The following is a 16,100-nucleotide window of genomic DNA, read 5'->3' as shown; positions in this document are numbered from 1 at the left end:
GGAAACAGGGTCTTCCAGGCACAGGGCGAGCCCTTGCTGGTATGGAGAGGATAATCACGTGTCTCACCATCTCTGGTCTGCAAGGGACAGTGACATTTACACTCCCCTCCTCTCCACAGGGGACACCCACCTGCTCTCTCTGATAATCCAGCAGAGTAACATAATTAAGGGAAGCTCAAGAGCTGTGTACACTGAGACACAGCAGTCAGCAGCAGGACACACCACCAAGCCCCCAGTCCCCAGCACCGGAGCCTGCTCCCAAGGAACGAGATCTATCACCGCAGCTGGAGATCACTTTGGGGTCTGTGAAACAGCGAGCCACCTGCTAACAGGACTGACTCCCTCCCACATCAACTCAACGCTCCACAGATATGCCAGGGCAGACGCCCATCGCTGGTCCCATTCACCACCCAACGGCCAGCAGCCACTGCAGAGCCCCGTCCCAACCCAGCGTGAACCCAAGGCACGCAGGCAGCGAAAAAAAGCAAGCGGCAGATGGCCACCCTCCTTTTTGCACCGCTTCTGGCACGCATTTTTCAGGATGCAAGTTAAAACAGCAGAGAATAATTTTTGTGTGACAGTAGTTTTTGCCACTCTCATAAGTTAATTCAAGCGTGCTTTGAGTTGCTGAAGTGATACCTGTTTCTCACCCCACTAGTGAAGAAGGTGGCTCATGTTTAAACCGGATTCTTGGTTAAGTGTTTCTTTTGGGAACAGTCAATAGCATCTGCTCCATGCTGAAGACAACAGCACAGTCTGTTCTCCACAGCATTTTCTTCTAATGTGATAACTACAACCAACTGCTAGAACATTAGGATTAAAGACATTTGGTCGTCATTTTTTTTCATTTTTGAATTTATTTTTTTTATTGTGGATCAGAGAATTATCATTTGTTTATACTAAAAATGCTACTGATAATCTTTGATAAAACACACCAGAGAAACTGGAAACTCATCTGAACAGCAACAGACAGCACAAACAACAGTTTGAAGTTTACAGCTCCAATAAAAGTGACTACCATCAAAACCAAACTCCTTGTTTTTCCAAGCACCGTTCAGCATTTAACAGGTCTCTATAAAGACATGAAAAAACAAGAGAGAAGTGTCCCTTCTCACAGCAGCTCTGGGTGCTGGAGGACTAGAGGGGAAAGGAGAACAGAAGATGGTTCTGCTGTCCCTAAACATCATCTTCCACTGCCCCGCTCGAGGCTGAGCGTCTGGGGCTCAAGGGGTGACCGCTCCTTTACACTACAAAATCTCCCAGAAGCATCAAGCAGGACCGAGGCCTCATCACCCTGTTCGACACACCAACACCCAAACACTGCAGCTCAAAAATGAGCCAGCGAGGAGGAGGTTACGCCACAAAAAGGTACCCGAGCCTACTGGTAGCGAGGGGAGCATGTTTGCAGCAAGAAGGACACGCTTCTCATGCCAAAGATCTGCTTTGTGATTCTGTAGCTTTTAGCATTTCTTTTATACATGCCTGAATTCTGCAGGAAACACCGTGTTTGAAGAAAATCGGTGCTGTGTGGCTAGCAGGTTTCTGTTTCGGTAGCACTGACGGGCTTCGATGTAAATCAGGGAATCTGGTAGCCCACCACAACCTAAGGTGCGTTAGTGCTTCTTGATAAAAGTACTTTTTAAGTAGCAAAGATGCAAAGGCTGACCTAGTGCCTGATAATTGTGTCCCTCGGGAGATTTTGGGATGTCTCCCACTTCAGGTATTGCAAAACCAGGCATTTGAGACTATGATTAACATTTCTCTTTCCCTAATCTTTTTATCCAAATAACTGTGGCTACAAATTGCTCTGCTACGTGATGATGTCCTTCAGACTCTGTGTGCAGCAAGCGTGCTACCTCACCTCATCCTGTGAGACCTGGCTGTGGGGAGAGCCCGAAGCATCACTGCTTTGCAAATTGGACACGAAACCTGCTGTGGGAAATCACCAAAGAGCCTGCACAACTTTGGTCCTCAGAAATCCCTTTACAGGTGGGAGCGTGACCAGGGATGCAACTGAGCCACCCCTGGAGGATGGCACCCAGGCTCCCCTGGCCATGGCCACGGCTGTGTAACGTGCAATTACAGCTGAACAAAGACAGAAAATCCCAGCTGAGGAAGCGTTTGGATGTAGAACAGAAACAGAGCCACAAATCCTGCAGTGCCACAGCTGTGAAAATGAGCTTCTGTTCTCCTGCAGATGCTTCCCCACCTGCTCACCAGCAGTACAGGTTACCCTGGGTTTGGTGCAGGGCTTCGCCCAGCCTCCCTCTACTCACTCCTTCCTGAGGGACAGTCTCTCTTTTTATTTTTAATTTTTAGTGGTTTCAATCATTACTCTCAGTTTGCTCAAGGGTGGAGAAGAAACTTCACTGCTCTTTCTCTCACAGAAGACAGGGCTTCTGACCCGGAGGCTCGGCCAGCCTCTGCCCATCAGGGCCTTTCACCTTCTGTACCGACACTTTCCGCTTCTGGGCTTCCCAGTCAATCAGAACATGATCATTTTGATTATTTTTTTCTTTAGAAAAAAATTAACATAATTTCTCCACCCAGCCTGAGACATGCAGTATGCTGTCAGGACAGGCAGAGCCTTTCTGAATTCCTGCGGTCCGAGATATCACTCAGGAAGCAATTTCCAGGGAGAAAAAAAAAAAAAAAAAAAAAAAAAAAGGTTTCATCCTCCTTGACAGTGCCTTTCACAGCCAGGCTACCAAGCAGCACCCTATCTTCTTACTCACATGGGGCAAAAGCAGTCAGACCATCTTCACCACCACCACAAGCAGATAAATGCAAAGGCTCACCAGCACACACAAGGAACCATCCAACAGCCGCAAAGCCACTGCCAGGGAGGTGTCACCCTCCATCTGAGCTCACCAGGGTACAGACCGCTTCCCCCACAGCTCCAGATCCCTCTTTAGCAAAAGCGATGCCATCCTGGAGGCACCGAGGTGATGTCACCTTCAGAAGAATGCCTTGACAGCCACTGCCCACCAAAAATCCGGCCAGGTCCCTGCAGGCAGCACACGGAGTCACCCGCAACATGAATATAAAGGGTCCTTCGAGGCACGGTGCCCACATGCCCGAGACTCTCCTGCCATCCTCCCCCCTCCTCCAGAGCCTCTACAACCAACAGGTTTCAGCATCCACCAGGAGCACATGGCACCTGCCCAGTCCATCCCTGGTAGCCCCAGCACAGGCCCTCCCTTAGCCCAGAACCTGCCAGATCTACTGTCTGAAAGATGCGTCCCTTTGTCACACTTGTGTTCATGGCCTCACCCAGCAGAAAGCAGGTCTTCCTAATGGGGGTGAATGATCAGAACCTAGATAAGAGGAAGATCTGTCCCTGTACACTAGTTAAACCTTAGCAGGTCTCAACGCCTACACCTTAAATAACCATGTTACATGAACTCTTCATTCTTACTCACAATAGCTGTTTCAACCACGTTTGATTAATATTTTCTTCGTAAGGCATATGATTGCAATTAGCATTTCAAATTACCACAGGGACATCTCTACAAACAGTCACAGATGGGAGGACTGCTAACTTTAGATTTCCCTCTGCAAGAGCAGGAATCAGGAGGAGGGGAGAGACTGTTTATAAAGAGCTCTAGCACTGGTGAAACGTTGGAGATTTCAGGCCCGCGAAGCTCTGATCCTTTTTGTTCAGCGAGCTTCAGTTACGACACGTACAGGGAGCAGCTCTGCAGGGCACGGCTGAGGCACAAGGCGCCCCAGTGTCTTCGTGTAAAGATGCAGGAGCTGTTACCTGTTCCTCATTAGTTCACTAGTGCTCCCCGTAACAGGGGCGTACAAAAAGCAATGGAGCCAGTGAGTCACTCCAGATCCTACTCACGACAGCAGGGAAAAAAAAATAAAATAAAACCCTTCAGTCAAAGCTTTACATCAGCCTCCTCCCATCTCAAAAACGAGATGGACCAAAGAGCGAAGACATCGCAAGGACACAGGATGGCACAAAGCTGGGTGAAAGCTCGGCTCTGCAGGAGTTGCCACCTGTGTCGCTTCACTCAGATGAGGCTAACTTGAGCAGAGATGACTCCCACCAGGAAACCACGCTGGACCACACCAGCAATGGGCTGATGGCAGGTGTTTCACCACGGCAAGAACACCTGACTCCCAGCCTCTGCCGGAGGAGGCAGTGGGAGGGGGATGCAGAGGGTCTGGCTGGGGGCAAGCTCGTACACCCCTGCAGGCAGGGGCTCAGGATGAAGCAGGGAGACAGCCCGCCACCGCCAGCTTTGCTCAGCAGACACCCGAGCTGGCAGCCAGCCCCGAACCGTCAGAGCATAGAGCATGGGGTGTTAAAAGAAAGCAGTTCAAGGCGGCACGCGGGAGGAGCGAGCAGCCGTCCCTGCCTCCCTGCCCTTCCCAACACTTCCACAGCACTGGCTGGATCACCCCACTCACCGTCTGCCACAGGTGCTTTCACGGGCTCAATCCTGGACACGATTTCTGCCAGGTCCGTAAAAGAGGTGGTGGGACAGGTCACATTCTGAAACACAGCGATAAGTTCTAGGTATGTTAACAAATACACACAAAAAATCCAAACAAGACTGTATAAAAGTGATATTGAACAGACAAAGCTCCAGACACACAAATTCTCCACAATTGCCCCCTCAAAAGACATTACTCATCAGTGAGTAATTCTCAAAACAACTCTCCTGATGCAGATCTGGTGGCAGAGATGGGATTCCCAAGTGCAAACACCAGGACAAATTCTAATGGCTCCTTCTCCATCCACACAACAAGCAGCCTTGTTACAAATATAGCAAACTATAGAAAAGACCACAAAGACAAGAACCGGAGGGTCTGGACTGTGACAGACAGTGCTCGTTTTACTTGTTGGCACCATCACTTTACAAGAGGGTCCAGCTGGTTGCAGCCACCAGGGAGCTTTTGCCTGTCCCTGGGAAAAGGCAAAGAGGCGCCGGTGGGACACCACACATGGACCAGCCCTGAGCCTGCAGTGATGCCCTGGGGGCTGCAGGGACAGGTGGGCAGCAGCCCAGGCACTGGAGCGGCCAGGACACATCCAGGGATCCTGGCAAGCTACGGAGCTGGAGGTGGCTGCAGCGAGCCAGAGCCTGCGGTACGTGGTCTGCCCGCAAGGACAAATATTTCCCACTTTAATTCCTCTTTTCAATAAACCCTTTCTATTTTTACTCCGTCTCACCCAAGCAGTGGGTTGAGTGTTCTCTATTTTGAGGAGTTGCCTGCTCCAGTTTCTCCCCTACTCAAACCCAACTTTGGCATTTAAGAAGCGTTTTGGTCTTCCCACACGCCACGCCGTGAGCAGCCCCACCGTGCCTCCTCGGGGCCGGGCACAAGGTCACCCGATGGAAACCCGAACACCTCTCACCTTTTCTTAAAACCAGTGATTTTAATTAGTAGAACAGCAAACCCTACCCCAGAGGAGAGGGACGGGGAAGAGCTGGCAGGGGGCATGTTATTGACATCGGGCTGCCAAGAATTGCTGTGACAGTCTTCTTTCTGAACGCCCAGACCTGCCCGCTGCTTCCAGACAGGGCTGTTTCCTAACACAGGGGTTTTATGAGCAATTCTTTGCTCTTCTAGCAAAAGCTCTGATACTATGAATCATACAGCCCCCATGGGGGTCACAGCAGAAGCCCATTACAGCTGCAGCAGATTGCTCTCAGTTGACCTTTAATCCGTAACTAACTTTTGATGTAATTTAGTACAGCTACAGCAAGGTGCGGATGAACAGCTGGTGGGGAGCGGTTGACAGAGAAAAGCCCAGAGGGAATTAAAAAATAGCTGTATGAAATGAAACAGCAGTAGCTTAGGACACACACTTTAAAATATAAAGAAGTCAGGAAGCTCAGAAGCTCAGTGTGACCATAAAGGAACTGTCAAGAAGGGTGAGTCAGTCCAGTTTCATTTTAAATATCCAACCTGAATGGTCCCAGAAAGCTGTTCCCCAGGACAGGAAAAAAAAAGCATCTTCATTTTGTGCCACATGACTAAGCGAGGGATATGTGCAAACTCTGGCCACCGAGCAGACGCAGCAATGTTCAAGGCAATTGCCTGTACTCTAAAAACGTGGACTCTCACCAAACGGACAGAGAGCTCAGGCAGACACGTGCCAGGCTGTCCTTGGGAGCAGGGAGCAGACAGGGACCGGCTTTGGAGGGGATGGAAGTCCAGGGCGCTGGATGAACGGCTGAACAAAACCCGGCAGCGACTGTCACCAAAAGGTGCTTCAGGAAAACCACCATCAGCTCCCGTGCTCCCGTAGATGAGTTGCGAGGAGAGATAAGAACGAAGGCAATCGTGTGACCGTACCCATGGCAGCATCTGTCACTGTCACTGACATGCAGACGATCCTGTAAGCCTGTCAGAGGACACTTGGTGAGGCAGCTGCACCCCAAAGTCTTAGCACTAAGACTGGAACACCACTTGTGGGAAACCAGGTGTCTTCCCACGCTCGTCTGATGCTTTGCAAACAGGAATTTCGTGTTTAAGCACTTCCTCTTACTACTTTTAAGGACAAAACTACGCTCCCTTCAGTTAACACCAGGCAAAGAAGCATCTCAGATTCATTTGAAACCCACTCTAAAACCTTTCTGCTGATACTTTTTTTTTTTTTTCAAGGAGGAAAGTATTCTCTTTGGCACAATTTTTATTAAATAAATTAGAGGAGAAAGACAGTTACTATTGTAGTCTGCTAGATTATATTTAACTTTGGCTATGAATAACACTTCAGTAGACTAAACTTCCCCAAGGAGATCCAATTAACGGTGTTGCATTATTCTGTGCTGGGGGAGAAAAACGGTTGTTCAAGTTGAGTTTATGTGAGGCTCCTGTTGTTTGTGTCTTCAGCATTTGCATGTTTTAGACAAGATAAACAGTGATTGAATGATGAAAGCAAAGAAAAAGTATCTAAATGATTAAATATCTGGAGTTTTTAAGTAAAAATTCAATGCTTACGACATGGAAGCAAGATGATAAGAAACTGCTTTCAGCACCCTCAGATGCTGAACACTCCAGAAATAGCTGAGGAACTAAAACATAGAGAACATCAAAACCTTTGCTAATGAAAGGCAAGTTAAAAATATCAGCTGTTATCCTTGGAAGAAAGCGGAGCTAACGGACTTAAGTGACTCTAATGGACTAAGAAAAAAGACGACAAACGCCCCAGTGGGAGCCTGCAATACTTGTTATTTTATAGAAATAAATCTACTGGAACAAGAGTCAGATGGAAAAAAAACCCACCCTAGATTTCTACCAGACTCCAGAGTTTTCAGAGGAAGAGCAGAAGCTCTCCTGGGTCCTTGGGAGCACAGCCTGGAACTGAGCCTTAGCGTCAGGTTGGGGGAATGCACAAAGCTACTAATTCCCTCTCCGTAACCCGGGCAGTTGGTTGTGTCACTCTCCTGAACCCATTATTTTCATACTCTTGGGGTCTCAGCAATCAGCACTTTCTGCCTTGTTATCAAGCGCACAGGCAGAATGCAATGCCGGGCTATGTATGCAATGAGTACGTGACATATTTGATCTCCAGGGCAGTTGAAGGGCCATAAAATCCAGGGCAGATTGTGAAAAACGTTCAGCACGCTGCTTGATGCACAGCTGTAACATCACGATTTAGAAGAAACATTAGCCTGAATTACCGTATCCCATATAATGGGTAACTTCAAAAGAAATTGTCTTTAAAAGACACATTTGTTACAGCAATAAATATGTTTGAGCTTGTTACCAGTTGATGATAAAAGTTAGAAGATGAAATGGGACACACAACCATTTCTGAGACACAATCTTCACTCCTTTGACTTCGCCTTATGACTATTAACACACAAAACCAAGCACAAAGCAGCTGATAATCAGCCTGACCACGAGGTGCCAGAGGCAGAATGGGGACCCGTCTTCCACAACTCAGACTAACGCATCTCCTAGTCCAGGTCATCTTCCCAGTAAGAACGAACAAGCTGGCGAGTTTTGGGGCTCCTCAGGCTGCTTGGATCACCAGTGAGTCTCCGTTTCCCACAGAGCTCAGTCCCTGTGTGCTCCTCCCAAAGCCGTCGCCCTGCCAGGCAGCTGGGGTGGGATTCACCTGATGACTTTGCTCCCTTTGCACGGCCAGAGCCAAGGGGCCATTCATCTTATCCCAACGGAGCCATTTCCATTTCATCAAGTGACTCACACCCTACGGAGCTCACCTCCCTCCGGTGACAAACGAGTGTCTAAGGGCAGCTAGCTCAGATGTGGGCATCATCCACCCCTCGCTGCTGGGCTCGTGTCCATCCCTGCCCATCTGCCCTTCCTCTCCCCTTGCTCATGCCATCTCACTCCTAGCAAAAGCACTCCATCGCCAATCTCTGGAAAAGCTGCAAATCCTCAATGTCATTTTTCACCTCTATTGACTTTCCTTAGTGAGGCTCACTACAGTTTAGACAATTTGGCAATCCCTTAAAATATTATCGCTCATTTCCCTATCTCTAAAAGACAATAAAAATGAATTACCGGGTAGAACATGAAGCCTTTGTAGCACTCGGGCTTTAAATCAGAGGAATTTAAAGGAGAGTAAGGATAACAAGCCAATATATTATAACATTGCACCTAAATCCTCAAAAAGTTGGTAACTGTTTCTTAATCACAACTGAAACTTCCCCACCAAGAAATTCAGTCAGCCCACTGAGTTATGAACCAACTCTAGAGGCTGACCTCAATCCTGGAATTGTAAACCCAAGAGATTTTTATCCTACTTTTGAGTAGATACCTTAACATGACTGTAACTATACAGCAATGCTATGTAGCCTGTAGATTTACTCTAATCAGGCATTTACCGTTAACGGCTTGGATGTGCTGAAGCGGGGAGAACAAGGTGCGTGAAACCCAGCACCTCGACAGCGCTGCAAGGAGCCTTAATGACAGCTCTGTAAAACGCCTTGTCTAATAGAGGAGTGAGGAAGAAGAGCAACAATGCAAGGAGTCCGCATCCTTGCAGGGATTTTAACTCTTGGCTAAAACCACATGTCCTGCAAAGGTTTAAAATCAGGTTTTCTGGAAGCATCTCAGAACTGTCTGAGCCACCTCCTGAAAGCCAGCGAGGGCCCAGATCAGTGCCAGTAATCCTGATTCATGTCCTCTGTGATGAGCACCAGGCAGCTGGGGGGAGAGAGCCACCGCCCTGGCAGACCAGTTTCGAGCACCAAGAACAACATCCAAGTACCACCTAAAGTTTCTGGCGCAGGAATAAGTGAAAAATAATTCTGAAAAGGTGACTTGTGCCTATGCAGCATTACTCAGGGAGGCAGTCCACACGTGCGTTCAAGTGATGGGTACAAATGTAGCCCACTGCCTGGAACCAGAGACCATCCCCTCCCACAGGGCCTGCGGGGCGCCACCACAGCCTCCGCTCCAGCGCTCGGTGCGGAAGGCAGCTCAGCAGCATCTAGCACCCTCAAGAGTGCTGATGCCCACGGGGAAGGAGAAAAAGGTGGGCGTGTAAACACATCAGCTACACTTCTCAGAAAACGCTGGTTGCTGGTGAGCATCCTGCCTTCTCTCGAGGGCACGTGTGTTGTGAACGATACCAAACACGGTATCCAGAACCTGTCTGAATGAAACGGCAACAGGAGAGCAGCCCTACGGAGCACTACAGCGGTTCGTGGGGTTTCAGAGACCCCAGTGCACTTGCTGAGAATATGGATGGACCTCTGCACGGGCACGCATCAGGTGTCAGGGATGGACAGGCAGACATCACAGCCTGGGCTCTGGCACAGCACACTTCGGCCACACTTGTACCTGATGATCAGAGAAGCGCAGGACCTCATTCGCCTGGGCGACAGATCAAGGAAAGACGCTTCTGAAAACCTGATCATACCTTCTCTTGACTAAAATACAGTTTTAGCTAATCCATAAATGCTCCCAATAAGGATTTGAGGCAATTGATCACTCCCTCTCCTGCTCCTGGACAGTCCGCAACCTGGTGTGCATCGAGCAGCCCCTGCAGAGCCGTGCATTCCAACTGAACACTTACATCAGTTTTGGATTTGCAAGTCTCTTGCCTGTCTCTTAGCATCTTGTCAAGGACTCCACTCCTGCACCAGACATTAAATACGGTTTTCCCATGCTGGTATCCCACTTCCTGGAAAAAAGAATCGGAGAAAAAAAGTAATTAACAAAAAAAAACATTGTCACATTATCTGCAAATCAGTAGGAAATCCACAGGTCTACCCCAAAGCCAAGATGTACTTTCGCTACCTTCCAGCCTCAGCTACATCAGCTGTTCAGCCTAGGAATGAGGGAAACAATTAAGCAAACAAGGTGCTATTTTAAGTCCAAATGCCAACTTCACCTTTGACCCCACAGTATGCAATGAAAAGTGCCACCTGACAACTATTTTTACAGCAGTGGCTGCTCATGGAATAACGCCAGATAAAGAGAGGCTTAGGACACACATGCATACACCCAGTACTGGCTCGCTCTTTGGAAGAAGGTAGCAACACAAATTAATTTTGTGTCTTTTCCCGTCTTGGCTCAAGAAAAGAAAACTTCTCTAGCAAAGAAGAGTTACCACAGGGCACCTGGTTCCAAATCTTTTGCAGTAAGTTCAGCCAGACAGACCAAACACACAAGCACCGGTCTGCCAGAGCAGAAACGATGGCACATGGACAACACCAAACCCACAAACTCCACGTTCTCTAATTTAAGACTATAAAGTAATTTGCACTTGGAACAATAACATGGCACCGCATCATTAGCATGGAAAAAATAAACCCATTGGTCCAAGTTTTACTCTTTTTCTAAGGAGACAATAGAAAAGCTGTTGAAAAATCAAGTTGAAAGGACAGAGCAACAGGTGTCAGGAGTCCTGGATCCTATTTCCAGCTCTCGTGCTGGCAGCAGCCCTGGCTGAGCTGGTATTGTCTCTCCTCTGGTTTTTGGACCAGGGTTCAAAGCACGGGAAGCACTCGGGCTGGAATTCACCTCTCGTAATCTATCATAGCTTCTCAGCCCAGGGTGGATGCGATTACTCAGGAGAAAGAGGGACCTGGCAGATCTACAGCTGGCTGGGTCAGATTGATCCAAAATAACTGCGAGAACCTGAGCTTTGGGAAATGACATGCAGCTGACATCGCTCTAGGCTGATACAGAAGAGGGGATTCTTGTTCTTTAGAACATGCTGAATGGTTATATGGTGCCCATTTCTATCTTCTGTAAAATCCAGGTACATAGCTGAAATTAAAAACCCCGCTACCACGTAGCCTGTAACAGTAACAGACTGCCTAGATTGCCCTCTCCTTTAAGGTCAGCCCAGTTTAAAGCTTCCCTGTGGACAAAAGTTACTTATCTACACCACAGGGAATGAAAATCCAGGAGGGTGCTGCCCCTCTGTACCTGCAGCATCTCGTGCCGAGAACTTGCTCACAGAAAGTGACATCTCTGAGAAACTGCACTTTTCTCAAGTTTTACTCCACTTGAGAAAAATTTGCCTGGCATCTTTAAATCTCTTTAACGACACCAAATTAGACAGAGACAGAACAATGATTTGACAGCTTACTATCTGTTACTGCGATGAACTACGAGACCCACCATTTGTCAAAGTTTTCAAAACGGCCAGGGCACTCCATCTAGCGAAGCATATTATTTATCAGCAAAGTCTTAGACCCACCGTTGGCAGACAGCTCTGTTTGCCCAGGAGCTATGAGACACCAAATATCCTTGAGAAAATATTTGTATTAGGAAAATCAGCTGGTGGTTTGGAATAGCCGCTGTTTGGTCCTAAGGACTCTCTCAAACGTGAATCTGCAGGGCTTAACTGTCTTACTGGTTTTGTTTAGCATTTATAAGACAGTATCAGAGAAGTCAATCTGCAGCCTAGTGAGTATTGCAGGATCTCGCTACATCTAGAAAGACCGACGGAGAGAAAAATTGGAGGTGGGGAGTGTTCCAGCCTAGAAGAAGAACAAAGCTATGCAGAAACACCTGAAGATAGAAGATGCCTGCATGGCTGAAGCAGGCAAAAAAATGCAAAGACAGTAAAATAGCTTCCTCGACAATTACAAGGAGCCAGAACTGCTAGCATTAGCTCAGCCCGGGCAGACATGGTTTTATTGCGAATGCTGAATTATGCCGCTAAGACAATTCAACTGTACATCTGGCGTCAGTTCTTCCCGTGCTGGTTCCTGACACATAAACAAAACTAAATCCCAGAGATGTGTAACCTGGTACTACCCTTTTTACAACGTCCTTCCACTGACATTGGTGCCATTTTCCTGATACTCTATCAGGTGCAGAGGAATTGTGGATGACATGTTTTATTAATAGCAATGTTGAAACGTTAACCGAGCCAGATATTTTAGCATGTTGCCCTCCATTTCAGTGATACATGGCCTCCCCTACAGACTTCTTCATATCTTTCATGCAACAACAAGCTACATAACGAAGGGAGAGAAATGACACCATTTGACAAACCCCAAGTGCCCAAAGCAGCTCCGACACTCAAAGAGTTTACCAAGCAGCTGAGCAAGAACTGTCATGAAACCCAGCGAGGCACCTGATCCGTTCACAGGTCATTATATAATCACAATTACTAACTGGATTTCCGCTGTTAATGCAATCTCACAGCCATGATATCATCCCACATTATTATTTAGTGTCAATTATTCACTCCATGCCAATTGACTTCTCTTAGTCTCCAACAGCTTAGAAACTAATTAGCGCCGCAAACCGGCAGATTTCTGTGGTACAGGGGATCAGCCCTCTCCAGGATGCACTTACACAGATTTCATCGAACTTCCCAAAGTCCAGGGTCCCGTATCGGTCGATGGGTGGCCGGATATACTCGCAGTAATCGCTGTTCTTCACCATCTCCAGCTGCCGCACACAGCACACGTACGCAAGCCGCGTCTGGATCTCTGCCATATTCAGCACCTGCCAGCCAGGCCAGACACACCGATCATGATTAATTCAGAAATTTGATTTCAGAATACGTTCTGTGTTCACAATGGAGAAAGAAGTTATCTATCAATTTATTTCTTTTTTTGCCAAGAGCACACAGAAGCCCGCTAAAGCCTTCACACATCAGCACCTCCACCTGTTTCCCAGACAGTGTGGACAGCTAGCCAAGGAGTGTCCATAATCAACAGCAGAAAGAACTGCCTCCAAACGTATTTCTGCAGTTTAAGGTTAAACTGAGTCTTTCACTCCAGGATACAGTGGTACCTTAAGAGATCTGCGCCGAGGTGAGAGCGGTGCAGCGATCCTTCAAGGCAGAAATCAGTGACGATCTCTACAGGACCAGGGCAGAGATTTTACAGAATGGCTGAGGTGGACAGGAACCCCTCGAGATTACCTGGTCCAACCCTCCTGGCTCAAGCAGGGTTGGCTGGGGTAGGCTGTCCAAGACCATGCCCAGCTAAATTTTGAATACATCTGCAGATGGAGACTCTGCAATCTCTTTGGTTGGCCAGCGTTTCACCACCCCCAGTAAAAAAAAAAAAAAAAAAGACACGTGTGCTGTTCAGAAGGTATCCCATATTTTCACATGTGCCTATTGCCATTCAGGCAGTTGCAGTATTTCACTGGGTACTACTGAAAAGAGTCAGGGTCTTCCATCTTCCCCCACCAAACACTCCCACTACACGCTGGGAGCAGCATGGTCAGTGCTGCCCAGTGGGGCACTCCACATCTGCACCAGCCCAAAAGGCCACTTCTCAGGGTGACCAGACCTTTCCAGGGAAGGTGGTAGAGGAAAATTTTAGATTACAGAGCAGTACCTGCCCCGTCTGCAGTATTTTCCCCCACTTTGGGAAGCACAAACAAGTATTTTACTTCCAATTCCAACAGGGGAATGTGTTAATTGTAGTTGGGAGGGAAAAAGAAAAAACAGCATTCACTTGGGGGACAACTGCAGAGCCAGATAATTTCAGAATGCAGAAGAATAAGTAACAGGCTCGGCCTGACTGCATGCAAGAAGATTAAAACCAAAAGTCATACTCTGCAGCGCCGTATTTATCAGTAGCAGTAATGTTAATTACTGCCTAGTGCTAAAATCTGCCTAAATCAACAGTTCAGAGATACAGGATAGAAACACTGAACTGGACAAAGTCACTACTTTTATTGGTAAAATTCATAAATTCTGACTTTATCAGAACTTAACGTACTTCTAAGAAAAGGTTTCTTTGCTCTTAACAGTGCCACCAACCCCTTCCCAGACTGGGGCTCTGCCCTCTCCCGTGTCACTGCTTTGCCTTTGGTGGCAGGTGCTGCCCAACTGTCTTCATCCATAAGTAAGAGCTCAAACGCAAGAAAGATGCCGGGCTGTCCCCAGGCTCACTCCCTGAACAAACAAGGGGAAGCTCCCTGCTCCATACAGAAAACCAGCTGCCCTTTTAATACAGTCTACAATACCTTGACTTTCTCGGCCAGTGGATTCCACCTCTTCCAGAGCAGCCACCAGCCAGACAAGCAGTCGCCGTAGTTGGTGAGGTCCGTCTCGTCCCGGCTCCCCACATCGATGGCAATCACCACCTTTGCGCCCATGGACCTCGCGACATCAGCTAGTGGGAAAGAAGGTCCCATCAGTACTGGTGCTGTCCAGCCAAAGCGTCCGTACAGACCACTAGGGCGTACGTAACCTGACATCCCACCTACCACAACTGTCTCGGAAAAGCCTCAGATACAAACCTTTGCAGCGGCTCCGCTGAGAGCCCATTCCCCGCCTGGGGAGGCTCCTACCCCACCTGCTCCGTTTTAACGGGGAGACCCCAGGACGCTGCCCGCCCTGCGCCGACCCAGCCCTGCATAACCCCAGGGTGAGCTCCCACTGCTGGTAATCATCATTAACCAGGGTACTGTGCCCCAGATCAGTGGGGTGACCTGACTCTCTGAGGCCACGGTGTCACCAGAACCCATGTGAAGGAGGCAGGGAGCCAGGACGAAGAGGTGGGACACACGCAGCCCGAGGCCACGGCTCGCCACATTAGGTATAATGTGAAAGACACGTTAGACCCGCATTAATTCCACCTCGGGCAGCAGTTCTCCTGAGAACAAAAGATCTGGGGGACCTGCAGAGAGAACAAGTGGCCTTAAAAAGGAGCGTCAGCAGTGCAGGGGTCAGATCTGCAGAGAGAGGGTAATAAAGGAAAGGAGCGCAGGAACCGGACAGCGAGGAGAGGCTGGGAGGATTTCAGTCTAAGAAAAGCTTTGAGATCCAAGAGAAAGATTTATATTTGGAAGTGGAAAAGAAACAAGGCAACACTTCCTACTTCAAGGTCAGTAAGAGGACTAGCTGCAGCCTTTGGATACGGGCAAGAATTTAGGGAAGTGCCAAGGGAGGGAAGAGAAGGACGCGTACCTCACAGAACTCATTTATATTTCTTCCACACCCCCAGAGTCCAAGATAGTTGCAGTTTCCAGAATAGTTATGCGTAGGAAAACCACAGCTCTGAAGAGCCAATTTAGATGCTTTATTTAGACACTTATTTCAATCAGATCTGTTCTGCAACTTGGATTTACATTCCTGGGCTTGTTCAGTCTATTGTATCTTTCCCACCCAGCATCACCTCCATGTCTGCTCTCTGCCCTCCTCAATGTGCGGGTGGAAAAGATGCTTTGGTTTGCAATTCGTACTTTTGCTTGCAGACACAAACCAAGAATGTCAGATACAAATTTTAGGGGTCTATTTTGCACTGTTTCCATTTCTGAGTTTTAGGTAAACACAGCCCTGATGGGAAAATATAGCTGGGGTTTGTCTAGAACGTGTAAATGACTTAGGCTGCTCAGATGCAGAGTCTCTAACTTTGCTTCCTTCCTCTTTATTTGTACACAATTATACGCACGAACTGCAACGACACCACGTATCTCTCTTCTATCTTGCCCACCCCCCCGAGCCACCCACCTTCCAACGCTCTCGGACGACGATGACAACCCTGACACAAACACCTCCCAAACATAGACACACGAATGCGCACACCTCGGACCCTTTCTGGGGCCAGTCCTCAGAACACCCCAAACTCCACATCACTTTTGAAGGCCACGGGATTCCACCACTGCCAGGGGCTAGCTACACCGCCGGTGTCGCTAACCACACCACCGATGCCTGTCAGCTGAACCCTTCA

At 48.2% G+C, this 16,100-nt stretch overlaps 1 protein-coding gene across 7 annotated transcripts in view; it reads right to left on the bottom strand.

The window, feature by feature from the left end:
- PNPLA7 (patatin like domain 7, lysophospholipase) overlaps window positions 1–16,100 on the bottom strand; it is a 135,901-nt gene that overhangs the window by 13,006 nt on the left and 106,795 nt on the right. For 6 of the 7 annotated variants that reach the window (XM_080402033.1, XM_080402031.1, XM_080402034.1 and 3 more), the window contains exons 31-34: window positions 14,392–14,540; window positions 12,760–12,912; window positions 10,016–10,123; window positions 4,423–4,507 (exon numbers count right to left, since the gene is read on the bottom strand). In XM_080402033.1, the coding sequence (XP_080258159.1) occupies window positions 4,423–4,507; window positions 10,016–10,123; window positions 12,760–12,912; window positions 14,392–14,540 (495 nt within the window). Of the gene's footprint in view, window positions 1–4,422; window positions 4,508–6,118; window positions 6,368–10,015; window positions 10,124–12,759; window positions 12,913–14,391; window positions 14,541–16,100 lie in introns of those variants that run through there. The other variant, XM_080402037.1, reaches the window with a different exon arrangement.

Source organism: Falco punctatus, assembly GCF_963210335.1.
Source record: "Falco punctatus genome assembly, chromosome: 9".
In the NCBI taxonomy this organism is placed as follows: Eukaryota; Metazoa; Chordata; class Aves; order Falconiformes; family Falconidae; genus Falco; species Falco punctatus.
This window is presented reverse-complemented; position numbering and strand designations above follow the sequence as displayed.